The following is a 17780-nucleotide window of genomic DNA, read 5'->3' on the forward strand; positions in this document are numbered from 1 at the left end:
GTTCCAGAATTTTAGTTACTTTTGGTTTTGTAAAAAAGTTAACCCTAAAAACCCCATGAAAGACAAGGTGGAATGCAGTATCTCTGCCGCCACCTCTGCCCCCGACATCACTCATTTATCAGAATCTATCTCGATGCAGGATTCCTGGCAGTCACTGCCAAAACTGGTCATCTGGGGTTGGCTTCAGGCTGAAGTCTGTTTTCCGCAGAGCTGAAGAGACCCACATCACAGCCCCAGGCAGGAGTAGCAGTCAGGGGACTGGGAAGGGGGTTGACATCAAGGCAGAGGTTTCACTGCCACAGCCTGCCTGGAGGACACTAGGTCGCAAAGACAGGTGCATGCAGGATATACTGGCACAATCACACGGGGCTGGGATTGGCCACCAGTCATTGCCAGGGTTGGTCTGGGGTCGGGAGGGGAACTCTGCAGTGGCCTCTGAGAAGGAGTGTGGAGCCCCATGAGTGGGCTGGGGCGGGGGAAGCATCGGTGGAAGGCCACAGAGTCCAGCTGATGCCATCTTTGCCCAGAGGATGGACAGTCTCAGAGCCCAGCCCATGCCCAATGGCCTCCGTGCAATGGCCGAGCCCCACCCCCGTGTCTGCTGGCACCTCGGGGCCCCCAAGGCTGCCAGCTCCGAGCAGATCACATTTTCTTGGGCAGAAACCTCTGAAAAAAAGCACTGGTTCTTCCTAAGCTGGTAAATTTCTCATTCGGAAGCTGATGAGTGCTTTTCTCACTCTCTGAGAACTCAAACTCGGCTTGACATTTCTAAAATTACATCCTGAAGGGAAGGCGTCTATAAAGTGCACCGAGAGCCAGTGCCAGCTGGGGAAGAAGAAAGGAAACTCTTGCTTCTGCCTCTCCCTCCCCATCCATTCCCCTATCAATGTGTGTATTCTTTATATATGGGTGGGGGGGCTGCAGCCCCCCTTGAGGGACAGGAGCATGTCCCAGGAGCAAGTGCCCTTGAAACTTCTCGAGGGTTGTGGTACAGTTTTGTTCAGACCATCCTCCTGGTGTGGGGGGGCTGTCTGGGAGATGGGCAAGACATCTTCGTCCTTGTCCTGCCAGAGACACCCCTGGGGGGCTGGGCGGGGCCCTGAGGTGGGTCCTGGAGGAAGCCCCCTGGCTGGGCTGGTGCACGGGGCCCTTGCGAGGGAATGGGCAGCAGCTGCTTCTCCTTGCGCTGGAGAAGTGGTTAAAGGTCTTTGTGCGAGCCTGGATCAAAACACATCTATCAAAAGGGATCAAGAGGCTGGCCAAGTGGATTGCAGATGGGAAAGAGAATTGAGTCTCTCTTTTTTTTTTTTTTAACACAAATGTCAAGAAAATTCAGGAGAAAATGCCCCCATGTGGAGTTTTTTTCCTTTTCCTTGTGGCACAGCCGGTCCAACTGCCACCGTCTTCCACCCACGGGCCAGTTGCAAATGCCTGCTAGCGCTTAAAGGAATCCATTCAACAGAGAGCCCAACCTCACAGCCTCCACCCTCTCCCCCACCACTGGCCTCCAGCCCAGCCCACCAGGAGCTGGGCAGCCCAAACTCTTGTGACCCAGGATGCAACGCTGACTCCCGTGTCAGTCTTCCATGCAGGGAAGCGAGACTCAGCAGGTTGACTCCAGGGTGCTGGTCCTCAGGAGACAGGGATTTGGGAAGCTAGGGACGCTGTCCTCTGGATGCAGCACCCATTAGTAGAGGCCGGTGTGTGAAGCACAGGCCTTCCGAGGCCAGGCTTGCGCGCAAGTTGTCATTGCTGGGATGGTAGATGGGCAGGAAGGGAGGGTCAAGGGTTGGCACCTCCCAGGAGTCCTGGGGGTGCACTGAGAGAAGGTCTGGGGGAGCAGATGGGTCCCAGGAGACCCCTGGGGGCTGTTGGGTCTGCACTGGTATCCCCAAGGCTCCCGGGGGTGGGCAGGGCAGAGGCCAAGGGCACAGCAATTACCCTCGTGTGAATGCAGGAAGGCAGCAAGGCCCTGGTGCAGAATCTCGACATTCTCAGAGTCCACAGACCCAGGCAAGGCTCCCGCTGAGTGGAGTCCAACAGATGAAGCCCCTGAATGGCCTGTGCCGGATCTCTGCCCCATCTCCCCGAGACCCTTCCCTGTGCATCCCAGTTATCATCCAGGCGTCCTGTGGGGACATAAGTCATTGCTGTGGCCGGCCCCATGAGGGCACTTGTGCATGTGTCTGTGTGTATGTCCATGTGTGCATTTGTGTGTGTATACTTGTGTGTGTCTGTGTGTATGTGCATCTGTGTGTGTGCATGCGTCTGCATGTCTGCGGTGTGCACACACAAGTATCTCTGTATATGTGTGTGCTTGTCTGTATGTGTCTGTATGTGTTCATGCATCTGTGTGCAGGTGTCTGTGTGCACACACGTCTGTGTGCGTGGGTATGTGTGTAGGTCTGTGTGTGTGGGTGCATGTTGGTGTGTGTCAGGAAATGGCCTCAGCAAGCCCTTTTAGAGCAGCAGACTGAATCCCAGGAGCACCAAGACCTCCTAGCCAAGCACACAGAACCACCCCTGGCTGATCTTTGACCCCACCTGCTGGGCCCACTACCTTACTAACAAGGCTACACGGTTCTGTGGGCATGTGTGGCCCTCACTCAGAAGATCACCTGTAACACAGGAGCAGGAAGAGATGCCAGCTCTGGAGCCTCTTATAATGGTAGCATCTCAGAGTCACGTCTGTGCCCAAGTGTACCTGCGGCGCTCACTCCTGCCCTGTCCTGCAAGTCCCATACTGTCCTTCCCCACTGCCTCCTCCGGGGATGCACGGGCCAAGACAAGAGTTTTAAGGCTGCAGGTGGGACCTGGCCGCCGCCTCTGTCCCACGCTAGCTCCACACCTGCAACGTCTCCCTCAGCCCAACACTGAGGCCCACAACAGACTCCATGAACTTGACTTTGTGTGTCAAATATCCTTTCTGTTTAATTTTTTAAAAAAGGAAACAACATCACAAGGGGCTCCAGAAATACATGCTTTTGAATTCCAGCCATGGAGAGGTCGGAAGGAGACACTGGTGTCTGCAATATGGCTGCTTTCCGTGGAAGGTTCACACAGAAGCCCGGCTCCTCTGCCGGCGAGGACGCATGGCCCGCCAGGCACGTACTGCGGGGACAGTGTCTTTGGTTGGCGGGAGCTTTGTCCGGAGCTTGCTGGAAGGTGGCTTGGCAGGGAGAGGGAATCCTCCCGCAGCCCCCCTGGAAGAGGGATCCAGGCAGCGGGTGCAGGAGGAGGCATGGAAGCTTTGCTGGCCTCTTGCGGCCTCCGAGGCTGGAGGACACGCCCTTCAAGCCTCAAAGTAGGCTCATGATTTTATTTGAACTTGGGCCCCGTGACACTGCAGCAGCCATGATGGGATGGTGGTGGGGAGCAGGGGTCTGGAAACCACTCCTGGACAATCCTATATTGTTCCCGTCCACACAGAGACACTAAAACCCTTAATACCAAATAAGAGTAAATAATGATACCCATAGAAACAGGGCCTTGGACCCTTGTGTTTATTAAAATGGCACGTCAGTGTGAAAACGGCGTGCTGAGCGCTTTGTGCTACCAGCCCAGGTGAGCAGCCAAGGGGGCACACACCCCTCTCCCGAGGGCTGCAGACTCATGCGTTGAGCAATTCGTGTTCTTTATCTGTTTTCCCCACAGCATCAGGGTTTGATAACGGGTCGAGGTCGGCAAAGAGGCTGAACCAGGCAGTCAGGTCCGAGGCGGCCTTTGTGGGCTCTGGGAAGAGAAGAGGAGATGTCAGGAAGTCCACCTCGTCAGTGCCCGCCTCTGCCCTGCTGGACACAGGCGGGTCCAGATCCTCCAGAAAGGGGAGAGGATGTTCCCCAGACAGACGCCATCATGCCCCATCTCTAATCAATAGTCAGGGTGTTCCATGTCCCCCACTGGGGCAGCTAGTCGAGTAATGTCCTGTGGCCTGGTGACGTCGGGCCCTGTGTTAACCAGCCCCCACCTGCATCCCACGGCCATGATGGGCACAGCCCACGAAGCTGCTCAAAACCTCAGCCCTGCCGCCTCCCCGCAGCCAGGAAACAGCAGCGTTATTTCAGAAATCAGACTGCAAGGCTGAGGCAGGAGGGGTTTTCCAGCCTCTGCTGAAGAAATCGCTTCACATCTGCTGGCTCAGGACAGGTGCTGTGGCTGCTCTGTCTACCCTTCAGAGCAATAAGAGGGCTCAGCGCCCAGGTCGGCTTCCTCCTCCTCTTTCCTCCACTGCCTGCTTCAACCATGCTCCCGGGGGCTCAGGACCCCCTGGAATACTCCCTTCCATGGCTTCTCCACCTGAGAACCCGCCCCCTTCCTGAGGACCATGATCAGAGTCAGACTGTTTCCAGATGAGAACATTTTCCAAAGGATGCCTCGTGCAAGCGATTTCCAAAGAAGAAGGGGGATCTTTTAATATATAAATCACTCCACATGAGGATCTGAGCTTGCATGAGCTTGCATGACCCCAGCTTTCTCTTCCAGCAGGTGGGCGTGTCAGAGACAGGAAGAACATGTCTCCCTGACGGGTCGTCCTGCTCCCGAGAGCACTGGGAATGTGCTTGCCATCTGGCTGGAAGGAGTCTCACAAGTACTGGCAGGACAGGCTGCTGAGAGCGGCTGTGATGGGAAAGGGGTGAGGGTGTCCTGGCAACACAGACAGGGTCTACGATCCTTTCGTTAAAATGGCCCTGGGATGCTGAGACAGTACCCAGACCACTTTATGCCTCTGATTCTTTCCCTTTCTCTTGCTCTTCAAAATCTCTTGTAGACATACTACCTTGACAATGCCATAATTAACACGTCTATTACAGAGATAAAACTACTTACAGCAAGACTAGCTGGTAACATGCAAGTTATTACTGTGTGACATGAACTAAATTCCACATGCTGTTAGCCCCCAACGCACCTGGTTTACCTCGATATGATGACCTGGGACTCAAGAGAGCTCAGTCCAGCTTGGTTGAAGGTGGGAGCAGGGGTGCTGCTTAAAAAAATGGAGTAGCTCATTTCTGTCTAGGAAGCCACCCTCGGAAATGGTGTGGGAATCAGTCGATCTCCATTCTTAATAGACAACATCAAGATGGCTTTGAGATCTCTCCAGTCGAAATGTGCCACAGGCTCGCTTTCCCATCCCCGACCTCCACAAAGTCTGAAAAGGGCCTCAGAATGTGACTGTGGCCAGGTGATGGTGCCTGGGGGCATTCCTTACACCTTCCAGGGGGCCACTGCTGGAGGCAAAGTCACATGCAACTTATTTGCACAACCCGTAACGTCATGGGATCACTTTTGGATGATAATGGAGCCGATATTTCCTTTAACTTCCTGTGGTCAGCAGAGGAAACTTGGCAAGGACCGAAGAAGGGACAGATGAGCTGCAGCTGGCCCCTCCGTCAAGTCAGGTGCTCTTGGGGGGCCGTCCCCACACCAGAAAAGATCTTGTAAACTTGAAAGGCCTCTGTTTTTTCCCCCATTCACCTGCAGTTCCATGCAAAATGCCTCTTTTGACAACAAAGAGCCCTGGCACTAACTAAAGCTCCATTTGGTGGTAGACATGGTGTTTTCAGATAAAGAGAACAGGCTGGGCTCGGTGGCTCAGCCTGTAATCCCACGTCTTTGGGAGGCTGAGGTGAGTGGATTGCCTGAGCCCGCGGGTTCGAGACCCGCCTGGGCAGGCGAGACCTCATCTCTACAATAAATCAAAAAAATTAGCCGGGCGTGGTAGCGTGTGCCTGTAGTTCCGGCTACTTGGAAGGCTGAGGCGGAAGGATTGCTGGAGCCCAGCAGGTTAAGGCTGCGGTGGCCGGGAGCAGCCACTGCACTCCAGTTTGGGTGACAGTGAGACTCCAACTCAAAACAAAACAAAACAAAACACTAAGCCAGAAAAAAAAAAGTCAGAAATGTAATTTTTTGAGTCAAGGTCTCTCTCTGTCACCCAGGCTAGAGTGCAATAGCAGTTACTGCTCACCACGACCTCTGCCTCGTGGGCTCAAGTGATCCTCCTGCCTCAGTCTCCTGAGTAGCCAGGGCTACAGGTGCGTGCCACCATGCCTGGCTAGTTTTTTAAAATTTTTTTGCAGAGACAAGGTCTCACCAAGTTACCAGGCTAGTCTTGAACTCCTAGGTTCAAGTGATCCTCCTGCCTCAGCCTCCTGAGTAGCTGGAGTTACAGGCATGTGCCACCACACCTGGCTAGTTTTTTCTATTTTTTGTAGAGACACGGTCTTGCTATGTTGCCCAGGCTGCTGAACTCCTAGGCTCAAGTAGTCCTCCCACCTTGACCTCCCAAAGGGCTGGGATGACAGACGTGAGCCATTGTACCCAGGCCAGAAATTTTATTTCTAGGTTACGTACAACTCTCCGTCTCAGAACCCTGCTTTGTGCCCTAGGTGCTCAAATGGAAATCAGTAAAGAAATACAGAAAATAGGTGAGGGCACTGGAAAGGAAGACAGCAGTCATGGAGGGGGCAAAACACCGTCTTCCCTGTCACTGCAGGGCTATGTTATTGGGACTGCTCCTTGGTGATGGCCCTGGGGTAGAGGGGACCGGCTTTGCTCTCTGGCCAGCCTAACATCCAAAACCAGAGCACGTTCGATGCTGTGAAGGGCGGCCACACTGACCCACCAGCCACTCAGCATATATGAGGCTCCCAACCATAATGGCCTCTGAAGAAAGGAAAGAGTATGGTGTGACAAGACCCCTCTGCCACGCTCCTCTTCCTGGAATGTGCATGAGGGGACAGGAGGTGCACAGAGTCATGCTCAAACCAACAAAAGGGAAAACAAGGGAAGAGACTGCATTTTGGAAGGTCAATGAGAAGTTGCTAAGGCTGATGCCCTTTCGATTTGAGCCTCACAAGTATTTTTCTTCTTGAGCGTCACTGTTTCTGGATCACACCCAAGCTGGCCAATACTCTCCCAGGACGTAAGATGTCTTCTGTTTTTGGCACGAGTAGGGAGGTGAGAGGGTTGCCTGAGCTCAGGGGTTCAAGACCAGCCTGGGTAACTTGGCGAGACCTCATCTCTACAGTAAATAAAAAAATTAGCCGGGCATGGTGGTGCATGCCTGTAGTTCCAGTTGCGTGGAAGGCTGAGGTGGAAGGATTGCCTGAGCTCAGTGGGTCAAGGCTATGGTGGTCATGAGCATGCCACTATGCTCCAGCCTGGGAGACAGAGTGAGACTCCAACTCAAAAAAAAAAAAGAAAAAAGAAAAGAAAATGCCATTCATGGAAGCAATAACACGAGTGACGTACATCTTCCCAACTTCCAGTATGCTCCAGCCCATTTATTTTCCACGCAGCTAATTTAAATGGGGAGATTTAGTTAACTCAGATAGATAAATGACAGTCCTGTCCAAATAGATGGGGCAACAGCATTCAGCTTGTGCAACCTGATGCTCTGCCATGGCCCGTGCCTGGCCCTGAATGGTGGAGGGGTGCCTGGCACACCTACCTCGGGGGAGACAAGCCTAGTCCTACTGTGTACCCTGTCTGCCTTGGGTGTTTGGCATGGCTAATATTTAATTTAAACTTTACTATATGACAGGGGAAGCTAAGAAAATCTGGAATTCTCTTTTGGAGGGCAGGCCCCTGGTTGTCCAGGCTTTCCCTGTTAGGTGAGTGATCTAGAAACTCATTGGCATCAGTGCACCAGCTAGCGTTGTTGTGAGGCTGTGTTCAGCCTCACTGAATTTTTTTAGAGATTCTTTCCATGTGTTTGCCCATTTCATGTTAGGTGACTTGTGAGTGCACCTGTCTACATCATGCTGAGTGTTCAGCAGTTTTTGGTCAAAAATGGCCTGACCCCTGTGCCACACCCTCCCTATTTACCTCATCTGACCCCAAGCAACTTTTTTTTTTGTTTCCCTGGATGAAAAAAGTCCTCAAAGGGAAATGTTTTGCTGATGTGGAAGAGGTTAAACAAAAAAACAGCAGAAGCACTAACAGGCATCAAATTGATGAGTTCAAAAACTGTTTTGAGCAATGGAAAAAGCGTCTCAATAGGTGTACTTCATCAAACGGAGAATACTTTGAAAATGACGGACGTTAAAACATGTAAGAGTAGGCTGGGTGCAGTGGCTCAAGCTTGTAACCTCAGCACTTTGGGAGGTAGAGGCGAAAGGACTGCCTGAGCTCAGGGGCTTGAGACCAGCCTGAGCAACATGGTAAGACCTCATCTCTACAATAAATTAAAAAAATTAGACAGGCATGGTGGCACATGCCTGTGGTTCCAGCTACTTGGAAGGCTGAGATGGAAGGATCACCTGAGTCCAGCAGGTAGAGGCTGTAGTGGCCATGAGAGTGACAATGCACTCTAGCCTAGGTGACAGAATGAGACTCCAATTACAAAAAAAAAAAAATGGAAGAATAAATCCACAATTTTTATAAATAAATTCTGGGTTTTTTGGGTTCTCCCATATGTTTCTTTGCACCTGTGCTTCAGTACTTTATGTGTCAGTCCTGTCTTCTCCATGAGTTTTTTCTTTGATTCACTCCAAAATACTGAGCACAGCCCAGGCAGATGTCTGCTTGATGATGTCTGTTTAGATTCTCACTGTGAAATGTAGCCCATCAGCCGGGGAGCACTGTTGGGACCATTATGCTTAAAACTGTGTCCTTTTCCTGGAATGCTCTGGGCACAGTGTTTTCTAAAAAAAAGGCTTTGTATCTGAAAAAACACTCAAGAGAAATAGTGTTTGAAAGGCAGAGTTCAGATGGGGTGGTGGCACCCACCTCCAAAGCAAGATGTCACTTGGTATATGCCACAAAATATAGGATTGATTAATGTTGCTTGTTCACCCTGACACCCTCCAATTCTGCTTAATTATAGAATTATATGTATTATTTGCATCCTTGTCTCACCTCCTAGAGCCATGAGCCCTTTGAAGCACAAGGACCATGTCTTCCTTAGCTTTTACCCTTTTGTGCACTGCCTGGCACACAGTAGGTGTTCCAGTAACATGACAACTGAGCTAATATCAAACAAAGTCCTCTTTTCAATGGTGAGAAGTGCACTTCTGAAGCCTTATTGGGAGAGATGGCAAAGCAGTGTCTGTCGCTTGGTTAATACTATAATCCTCATTGGTTGAATTACTTCATTTTAGTTAAGTGGCTTACGAACTTATTCACGAAGACTCACCAGAGAGCAGTGAGTCAGGTGGCCTGGGCCCTACTGATTGGGTCTAAGACAATGGAAAATACAAAGCCTTCCAAAAGGCTTAATCATTGGCAAGGTATTAGAACACACAGGTAACAGAATCGACAATCAAAAGTGCCAGATTTTGCAGGACGACCTGTGATGTTGGAAACATTCAAACATTGGACCCGGTCATGGCTGTACAATATAAAGTGACAAATAGCCCTTGAGCCATTCTCTTACAATGGGTGAATTTTGTAGTATATAAATTATACTTCAATAAAACAATTTTTAAAGATGACCAGTATTTAGTGTAATCCAGGAATAACATAACCTCCCTGGTTCCTAGAAAATTGGCCGGTGACCATTTTCCTTCAAGACCCAAATCCCATAAAACAGTGGTAAATGTGGAAAGTTTAAGTTGTGGTTTCTGCGTGGGCCCAATGAGGCTGATTGTAGGAAAAGCTGAGGAGGAGCGGACTTAACCAGGCGATGGCCACCCTTTCCCTGTGATCCTTCCCTGACACCAAATGGCCTCGGGCCCCGCCGAGCTCCACAGAGCCCATGCCACCTCCCCCGCAGCCCGATGGCTCAGCCTCCAGCCCTCAGAGCCAGGGTTCTCAAATACTGTACTCTTGCCAGAGGCAGGACCATCTCCTGTGCGTTGGTTAGAAACCGAGTTCACGGACCAGTGCTGACCTACTGAATCAGGATCCTGATGTGGGCCCAGCAACTGTTTCAACAAACTCTGTGATGGTCATACAAGTGAAGCTTCTGGAGGGGCTGCCCAGGCCACCATTTTAATGAGAATTCTAAGGGGTCCTTCAGGCCAGTGCCAGGATCAGGAGAGAAGCCACTCGGGAACCACAGTGCCCACTTCAGGGCACAGCCCCAGGCAGCTGACCCATCTTGCAACCTGAAGCCCTCCCATTCTGCCATGCTCTCTGAGCTCCTGGAGGGCCCACACTTCCAGGGAGTTGAGAACTGACTCAAGCTGGGCATGGTGGCTCACGCCTGTCATCCTAGCAGGGTGGCAGAGGCAAACGGATTGCCTGAGCCCCGGGGTTGGAGACCAGCTGGGCAACATGGTGAGATCTCATCTCTACAACAAATTAAAAAATTAGCCAGATGTGGTGGCACATGCCTGTAGATCCGCAACTGGGGAGGCAGGGAGGCTGAGGTGGAAGGATTGTCTAAGCCCAGCAGGTCAAGGCTGCAGTGGCTGTGACTGTGCCACTGCACTCCAGCCTGGGCAACAGAATGAGACTTTGATTAAAAAAAAGAAAAAAAAGGAACTGACTCAGAGAAAAGTCAGGGGAGGAGTGTAGATGTCAGCCCTGCCCTAACCTCTGTATGCTACTTGATATGTGGGAACTAAACGTGGTAATTCTTCCCACTTCAAAAATCTGCCTAGCATCCATTTTCAGAAATGGCTGCAGAGAAAACAGGGAAAGAGAGGCGGCTTGATAGCACTGTCTTTTTCAGAGGATGAAACGGGTTACCCTGTATGTCCCACAATGTAATGCGCATGTGCTTGGAAAGGTATGCATAAATAAGAGTCTAGGCTGAGTGTGGTGGCATGCACCTATAATTCCAACACTTTGGGAGACCAAGGCAGGAGGACTGCTTGAGCCCAGGAGTTCAAGACCAGCCTGGGTAACATAGCAAAATCTCATCTTTACAAAAAAAATCAAAAAATTAACTGGGCATGGTAGTGGGTGCACTGTAGTCCCAGTTACTCTGGAAGCTGAGTTGGGAGGATTGCCTGAATCCAGGAGGTCAAGCCTTCAATGAGACATGATTGCACTACTGCACTCTAGCCTGGGTGACAGAATGAGACTTTGACTCAACAACAACAACAAAAAAGACATCTATCAAATCACATTTTATAGGCACCAGAAACACACACCACATTTTCAAGCATAAGATTTAAAGGATAATAATGGTAGATTCCTTTAGAAAGAATACACAAATGTCTTCTAACAGACTTCCTCTTAACTACACATTTTTGCACACTGCTCACCTAAACACTCAAGAACCACACAAGTGACATCCAGAACCCAGGGATATGGGGCTTTTCTGCAGCAAAAGACACAAAGGAGGAGGAGCCTGAAGACATCCCCTACTGAGAGCCAACATGGCAGGAGCAGTACACTTCAGACTTTTCACCAGCACACAGGGCATGGTTATCCCTCTCCCCACGGATGGAGCAGAAACACCAGTGTGTAGGGTCGTGTCCTCCCCTCAGAACATTATGGAGGATCAGTCTAATGACTTGATGCTGCGCATGGAGGGATGCAGCAGCATGGCTGTGACACCAGCTGTTTATACACACACAAAGAAAGCACTGAGCTCAGCTGCAGCTCAGCTGCCCTCATGCTGCTCTGGAAATTATTTAGGGGAAGGACGCAGCAAGGGTAACGACGAGGGAGTGCCAAGCTGGATTTTAAACGTCTTGGCTTCTGTCAGGAAAAAATGCTATTTAAGGAGACCAAAGTGTTGCTAATATTCCCGTAATTGCCATGGACGGTTCTCTGCTGGTGTGAGTTGGCTCAGGCGTTCTGCACACGAGGGTGTGGTTCAAAGGATGTCAGCCCATCTCCAAGGGATCCTGGCAGAGAATGTGGGGAGGCGTGAATGCCCGGTCCTGGGCCCTCGGGGTCCCTTGCTATGTCCAGTGTGCTAACAATTTGCAGGAAACGTACATAAAAATTTATGAGAGCAGCCCTGCCCCCTTTACTTACACAAAAGAAAATACAAATCAGCCAGAAGCAACACTGGCCAGTTGGGGCAGCCAGGGAAGCCAAACACCACTGTCCAGAGGAGCGCCTGGCCATGAACGCTGTTCACAACACCCAGGTTAGGCTGGTGATCACAGCCCAGAGAGCTCCAGGGTGGGGTTGGCTGTGAAGGGGAGAGTAGGACCACCACAGCTGGGGGCCAAGCACCACCCTGCCATCTGTGCCTCCCCTCAGCCTTGGCTTCCATACTAGTAAGGGTGGATAAAAACCTCTGTCTCACTCGGCAGCTGTTGGATTAAGGGTGAAATCAGGAGCAGAGAAGCCAGAGCTTAGCCTCTCAATGCATCTGAGCCAAATCTGAGTTTCTATAAAGCTCAGCAGACATCAGGACCAGCCTCTGAAGGCATCATTCACAGGAGTTCATATCTTGGGATTGTTTCATTCTAATCTAGTGTCATTAATCAGTTGCTGTCTCCCTCTTTGCCTGCCCATCCATCCACTCATTCACTTGTCTGTTCATCCGTCCATCCATCCATCCATCCATCCACTCATCCATCCATCATCCCTCTCTCCATCCATCTGTTCCTTCATCCCTCCATCTATCCACCCATCCATCATCCCTCTGTTCACCCATCCATCCATCCATCCATCCATTCACCCACCTATCACCCCTCTGTCTGTCTGTTCATCCACCCACCCACCCATCTGCCCATCCACTCACCCACCCACCAACCCACCTACCTGTCATCCGTCCACCCATCTACCCATCCATCTACCCATCCACCCATCCATCCATCCATCCATCCATCCATCCATCCATCCATCCAACCATCCATCCACCCATTCATGTATCCATCCATTCACCAACCCATCCACCAGTCCATTTGTCCATCCATTCATCCATTCACTCGTCCCACCTATCCATCTGTCTGTCCATTCATCCATCGATCCACCTATCCATTCACTCATCTATCCACTCACCCATCCATCATCCCTCTGTCCCTCCCTCCAACCATCCACCCACCCACCTACCCCATCTGCTCATTTATTCATCCTTCCACCCACCTATCCATTATACTCTGTCCCTCCCTTCATCCATCCACTCATCCATGTACCTGTCCATCCGTCCATCCATCCATTCATCCACCCTCCCACCTCTCCTGTCCATCTATCCATCTGTCCATCCACTCACCCACCCTACCTGTCCATCTATTCATCCATTCACCCACCCATCCATCATCCCTCTGTCCCATTCACCCACCTGCCCAACAAGATGTACTTACTGAACATCTACTGTAGTCCATGCACTGAGCTACATTCTGGAAATATGATGCCCTGTCCCCATGACAACCAGAGTAAGAGACAGAAAAATGAAATCAACTTTACAATGAAGATGAGGTGAGAGGAATGATGAAGTCCAGGGAGTAATGGGATTCAGGAACAAAGACACCTAGCCCTGACTGCTGGGGGTGGGGAACTCAAGGAAGCCTCCCTGGATGAGATAGCATTGAAGCTGATACCCTGAAGGAAGAGAAGTTGGCCAGGGAAGGTGAGCACTGAGGGCATGTGGTGGGTGGCCTGTCCCAGGAGGGATTGCACGTGCCAAGGCCCCATGGTGGGGGGAGCCGGGCATACTGAGGCTCAATGTGGTTGGAGTCTGGCATATGGATGGAACACGTGGCTTCCCAGCGGAACTGTGTCTCAGCAAAGGGATGGGGGGGTGGGTAGGCAGGAGTCCAGACTCCCAGAGGATCTTGCAAGCCAAGGAGACGCAGCGAGACCTTACTCAAATGGTGGATCAACTGCCACAAATAGGCAAGTCATCAAGCCTTCCTGGGGTTCCCCGATTCCCTCATCTATAGAATGGTGTGGGGAGGGGTCGGTCAGGGTCCTTCTATGGACTAAATCCTGCATAGCCCTGAGACCTGCTGTGCGCAGACTCCTAGCAGGTGTGGGCAGTGCTGCTGCTGAGCTGGGATGGGCAGTTCTGTGGCCTTGAGCCGAGAGTGCCCACTCTGCACTCAAACTGTGACTAACTCCCCCAGCCTCTTCCCTTGCAGCCTCCATCCGAGAGCTGGCCTGTCAGCTGCCTAGAGCCAGGCCAGGCACCACAGAGGAGCGGCTACCTGAGGGTGGGTGAATCTGAGAACACCCAAAGTCCGACGTCCCATTCGCCTTACGTGGGAACCTGCTCAGATGGCTACAGTATCTTAGCATCAGGAAAAATGAAAGGACATTCTGAGGGAACACGAGGAACCCAGGGAAAGTCCCCCTGCTTTGGTTTGCAGGATCCTAAATTAAGAGATGCCCTGGTGCGTTTGTTTCGAGCAGCTGGCAGTCCTTCCAGGATTAGTGTCTGCTTCTAACTTTCAGAAATGGGTGGAGAACTGAGAAGAGCGTGGGCTCTGGGGCCTCTCAGCCTTGCCTGCCTCTGGCTGCCTCTCCTCCTACTCACACCAAGAGGCTCGGGGAGGCATAATTTTCCCATCACTGCATGACACAGGAAGCTCCAGCCCCAGTCATGCCGATAACTTCAGAAACTCAGACATCCCAGCTAAAATTAACCTCATCTTCGAATTTTCAGCACTTCTTGATCTTGCATATATTTATTTGTTTTGGACTTGGGGCTTAAAGTCGGAGGGAAGGAAGATGTCCCTGATCTCTTCCTAAGTCCCCCTTCCCCCTTTTCCTCTCTATACCTGGGGGAGGGGTGGCTGGGCACAAGTTGAGGGGAAAGGTCAGAGGTAGAGAGGACAAAGGCAGAGAGCCACGGAGGCAGGACCAAGAGCAGAAGGAGAAAGAGGGAGAGGGGAAGTGGGTGTGTGAGGGGCTGAGGGGGCTGCGGAGGCTGCCTGAGCCTTGCCCTCAGTCCTCTGACCCCTGACCCTGAGGATGGGGTGCCCCAGCCCCTCGGGGCGAGCCAGGACCATATGAGTGTGCCTGAGTGAATGTGGGTGGCTTTCCAGGACAATCTCATGTTGAATATTCTATTCTAGGACATCAACCTTGCTGTGTGGACAGGGACTCTGTCTTCCATGCCCACGGTCCTCTGCTAGGACCCTGTGTGTAACCATGATGCCCACCACTACAAGTTCTGCTCCTCCAGACGCTTCCAGAGAGGCCTGGAGAACCCTGCTGTCAGAGACCTCATACCGAGTGGCCACAGAAGGTCCCAGTGAAAGGCACAGGTTCCTGAGTCAGATGCCCAGGTTCAAAGTACAGCCTGCTCCTGCCAGGGGTGTGATCTTGGGTACAGCCCTTAGTCACTCAATTCCTCAGTTTCCTGAGCTGCCAACAGAGATGATAATAGCTGCCTGGGAAGGGTATGGTGAGGACAAAATCAGCTGATGTACAGGGGACAGTGCTTGGCAGAGAGCGCATGCCACACCATCTACAAATAGCAGGTTCACGGAAATGCACCATTTCAGACCTCAGCACCTCAAAAGCAGGGACCAGCCCAGGGATAAGGAGGTAATACAGGGATAAGAAGTTGAGTCAAATACCTCATTTTACAGATGAGAAGGTAGAGGCCCAGAGGGATAGAGGGCCCACCAACCTGCTGCAGAGTAAGGAGAGGCGGGAGTCTGCAGGAGGAAACCTGGGGTCCTCTCCCATTGTTTCACTGAGCCAAAATGCCAACATGCCTTTCCACTCTGGGTTGAGTTTCATGACTTGATTATTTCAGTGGTTCATTGAACTTGGTCTTTGAGAGGATCTGGTTGATCAGGGGAAGCAGTTTCAATATAATGTGGCCAAAGCTAAATAGCTATTATTAAGCTATTATATAGGCTGGGCTATTCAAGAGTAGATTTGGATTTTCTAGTTCATGGATACAGTGAAAAAAGATCTGGGCTGGCCAGGTGTGGTGGCTCATGCCTGTAATCTCAGCACTTTGGGAGGCTGGGGCAGGATGATTGCTTGAGCCCAAGAGTTTGAGACCAGCCTGGCAACATAGTGAGACCTCATCTCCACAAAAATTCCAAAAATTAGCCAGGTGTGGTGGCACGTGTCTGTAGTCCCAGCTACTCAGGAGGATGAGCCAGAAGGATTACCTGAGCCTAGGAGGTTGAGGCTGTGGCAAACTGTGATTGTGCCACTGCACTCCAGCCTGGGTGACAGAGTGAGACCCTCAACTCAAAACAAAACAAAACAAAACAATCTCGGGCCAACATTCAATCTTTCCTCTTTTTTTGGAAGGCCCGGGGGAATCTTTTGTGATGGAAGCACAGAAGGTGGTTATAATGGGATAACGTGATCATCCACAGAAGCAGAGTGCCCGTCCTTTGTGCCACACGTTGATGATGGTTCCCTGAAGGGGGTGTCATGGGGGTGGAACCATGGCTGCACCCACTGGGGCCTGTGGGTATGGCAGAAGCTTACTGAGCGACTCCTTCCACCTAGGTTGCCTCTTTCCCCTGACATTCCCATTTCATAGGCGTCCGCTTGGTAGCTGTTTGCATGCTGAGGAAATAGGGTAACTCAGTAGTTACAACTCCTTTAACACTGACCTTGATAAAACCACAGCAGAGGCAGCCAGTAGGATCCTTTTAAATAGTACATCAGGGCTGGGTGAGGTGCCTCATGCCCATTATCCCATTACTTTGGGAGGCCAAGGCAGGAAGACCACTTGAGGTCAGGAGTTTGAGACCAGTTAAAAACAGTTAAAAGATGAGTTAAAAACAGCAAGGTGTGGTGGCAGGTGCCTGTAGTCTCAGCTACTTGGGAGGCTAAGGTGGGAAGATTGCTTAAGCCCAGGAGTTTCAGGCTGCAGTGAGTTATGATTGTGCCACTGTACTCCAGCCTGGGTGACAGAGTGAGACCCTGTCTCTAAACAAACAAACAAGCAGGCAGTAAATCAGATCATGTCACTGCTTGGCTCAAGATGCTGGGATGATTTTCAATCTCACTTGGGCTGCAAAAGACCCAAGTCCTTCCAATAGCCATGACAGGGCCCAGCCTCAGCCTCTGGGTCCTCTGAGCACCTGCCCCCGTGCTCAGTCGGCTCCACTCAGGGCTCTTCCTGCAGACCCTCTGCCGGTCAGTACATGGCAAATGCTGCAAGTCAGGTTAGATCTCGCCTCCCTGTGAGGACCTCAGCCCTCCCTGTCCTAACCCTCCCCAACCCCTGCTCTCTTCCTCCTTTCTCCCTAACATCTCTTACTCCCACACTTCCACACCTACTATGCTTTTTTATGATGCATATTGCTCTCTGTCGCCTCCTCCCATTACGATGGGAGGCACAGGATGAGTCTGTTTTGTCCTCAGATGAATTCCCTGAGCCTGGCGCACAGAGGGACCCATGCCTGCCTGCTGAGTGAATGAGAGCCCTGCTGGGCACCATTGATGGCAGCCTCCCTAGGCTGGGCTGGCAGGAGTAGCAAGGGGCCTCTCTTTGCAGTGCCTTCTCCTCAACACAGCATGAGCTCACCTTCCTCTCTCATCAGACACCGCTTTCCCTAGACCAAGTGTCTTGGAGCCTTGTCCTTGCACTTGGGCAAGGCTGGAGTGAGACTCCCGAGGCCTCAGGCATAGTGTGGGGGCCCCAACTGGGCCCAAGCTGTGTTGCTCTGCTCAGGAAGGGGTGGGGGGGCGGACCCCTGGCTGGGAGGGAAGGGACGTGGGGTCCAGATCTCCTGGCTGAGGGGCGAGGGTGTGGGACCTGGACTCCCTAGCTGGGAGAGGGATTGTGGGGCCTGGATCCCTGGCTGGGGGAGGGGCTGTGGGGCTCAGACTCTGTGGCTGGGGAAGGGGTTATGGGGCCTGGACTCCCCGGCTGGGGAATGGGGCGTGGGGCCCAGATGCCCTGGCTGAGGGAGGGGTTGTGAGGCCCAGACCCCCCGGCTGAGGGGGTAAGGAGGCATGTGGCTGAATTCCCTGGCTGGGGGGGGGGTGGCATGGGGCTGGAC

General features: G+C 51.9%; 1 protein-coding gene across 12 annotated transcripts in view; it reads right to left on the minus strand.

The window, feature by feature from the left end:
- Window positions 1-2905: 2905 nt before the first annotated feature.
- The window catches only part of ICA1 (islet cell autoantigen 1), a 153416-nt gene continuing 138541 nt past the window's right edge, over window positions 2906-17780 (minus strand). For all 12 annotated transcript variants that reach the window (XM_021717587.1, XM_021717576.1, XM_021717572.1 and 9 more), the window contains one exon: window positions 2906-3732. In XM_021717587.1, the coding sequence (XP_021573262.1) occupies window positions 3611-3732 (122 nt within the window). In that variant the 3' untranslated portion in view covers window positions 2906-3610. The remainder of the gene's footprint in view (window positions 3733-17780) is intronic.

Source organism: Carlito syrichta, unplaced genomic scaffold (assembly GCF_000164805.1).
Source record: "Carlito syrichta isolate Samal-C Ts95f unplaced genomic scaffold, Tarsius_syrichta-2.0.1 Scaffold109667, whole genome shotgun sequence".
NCBI lineage: Eukaryota > Metazoa > Chordata > Mammalia > Primates > Tarsiidae > Carlito > Carlito syrichta.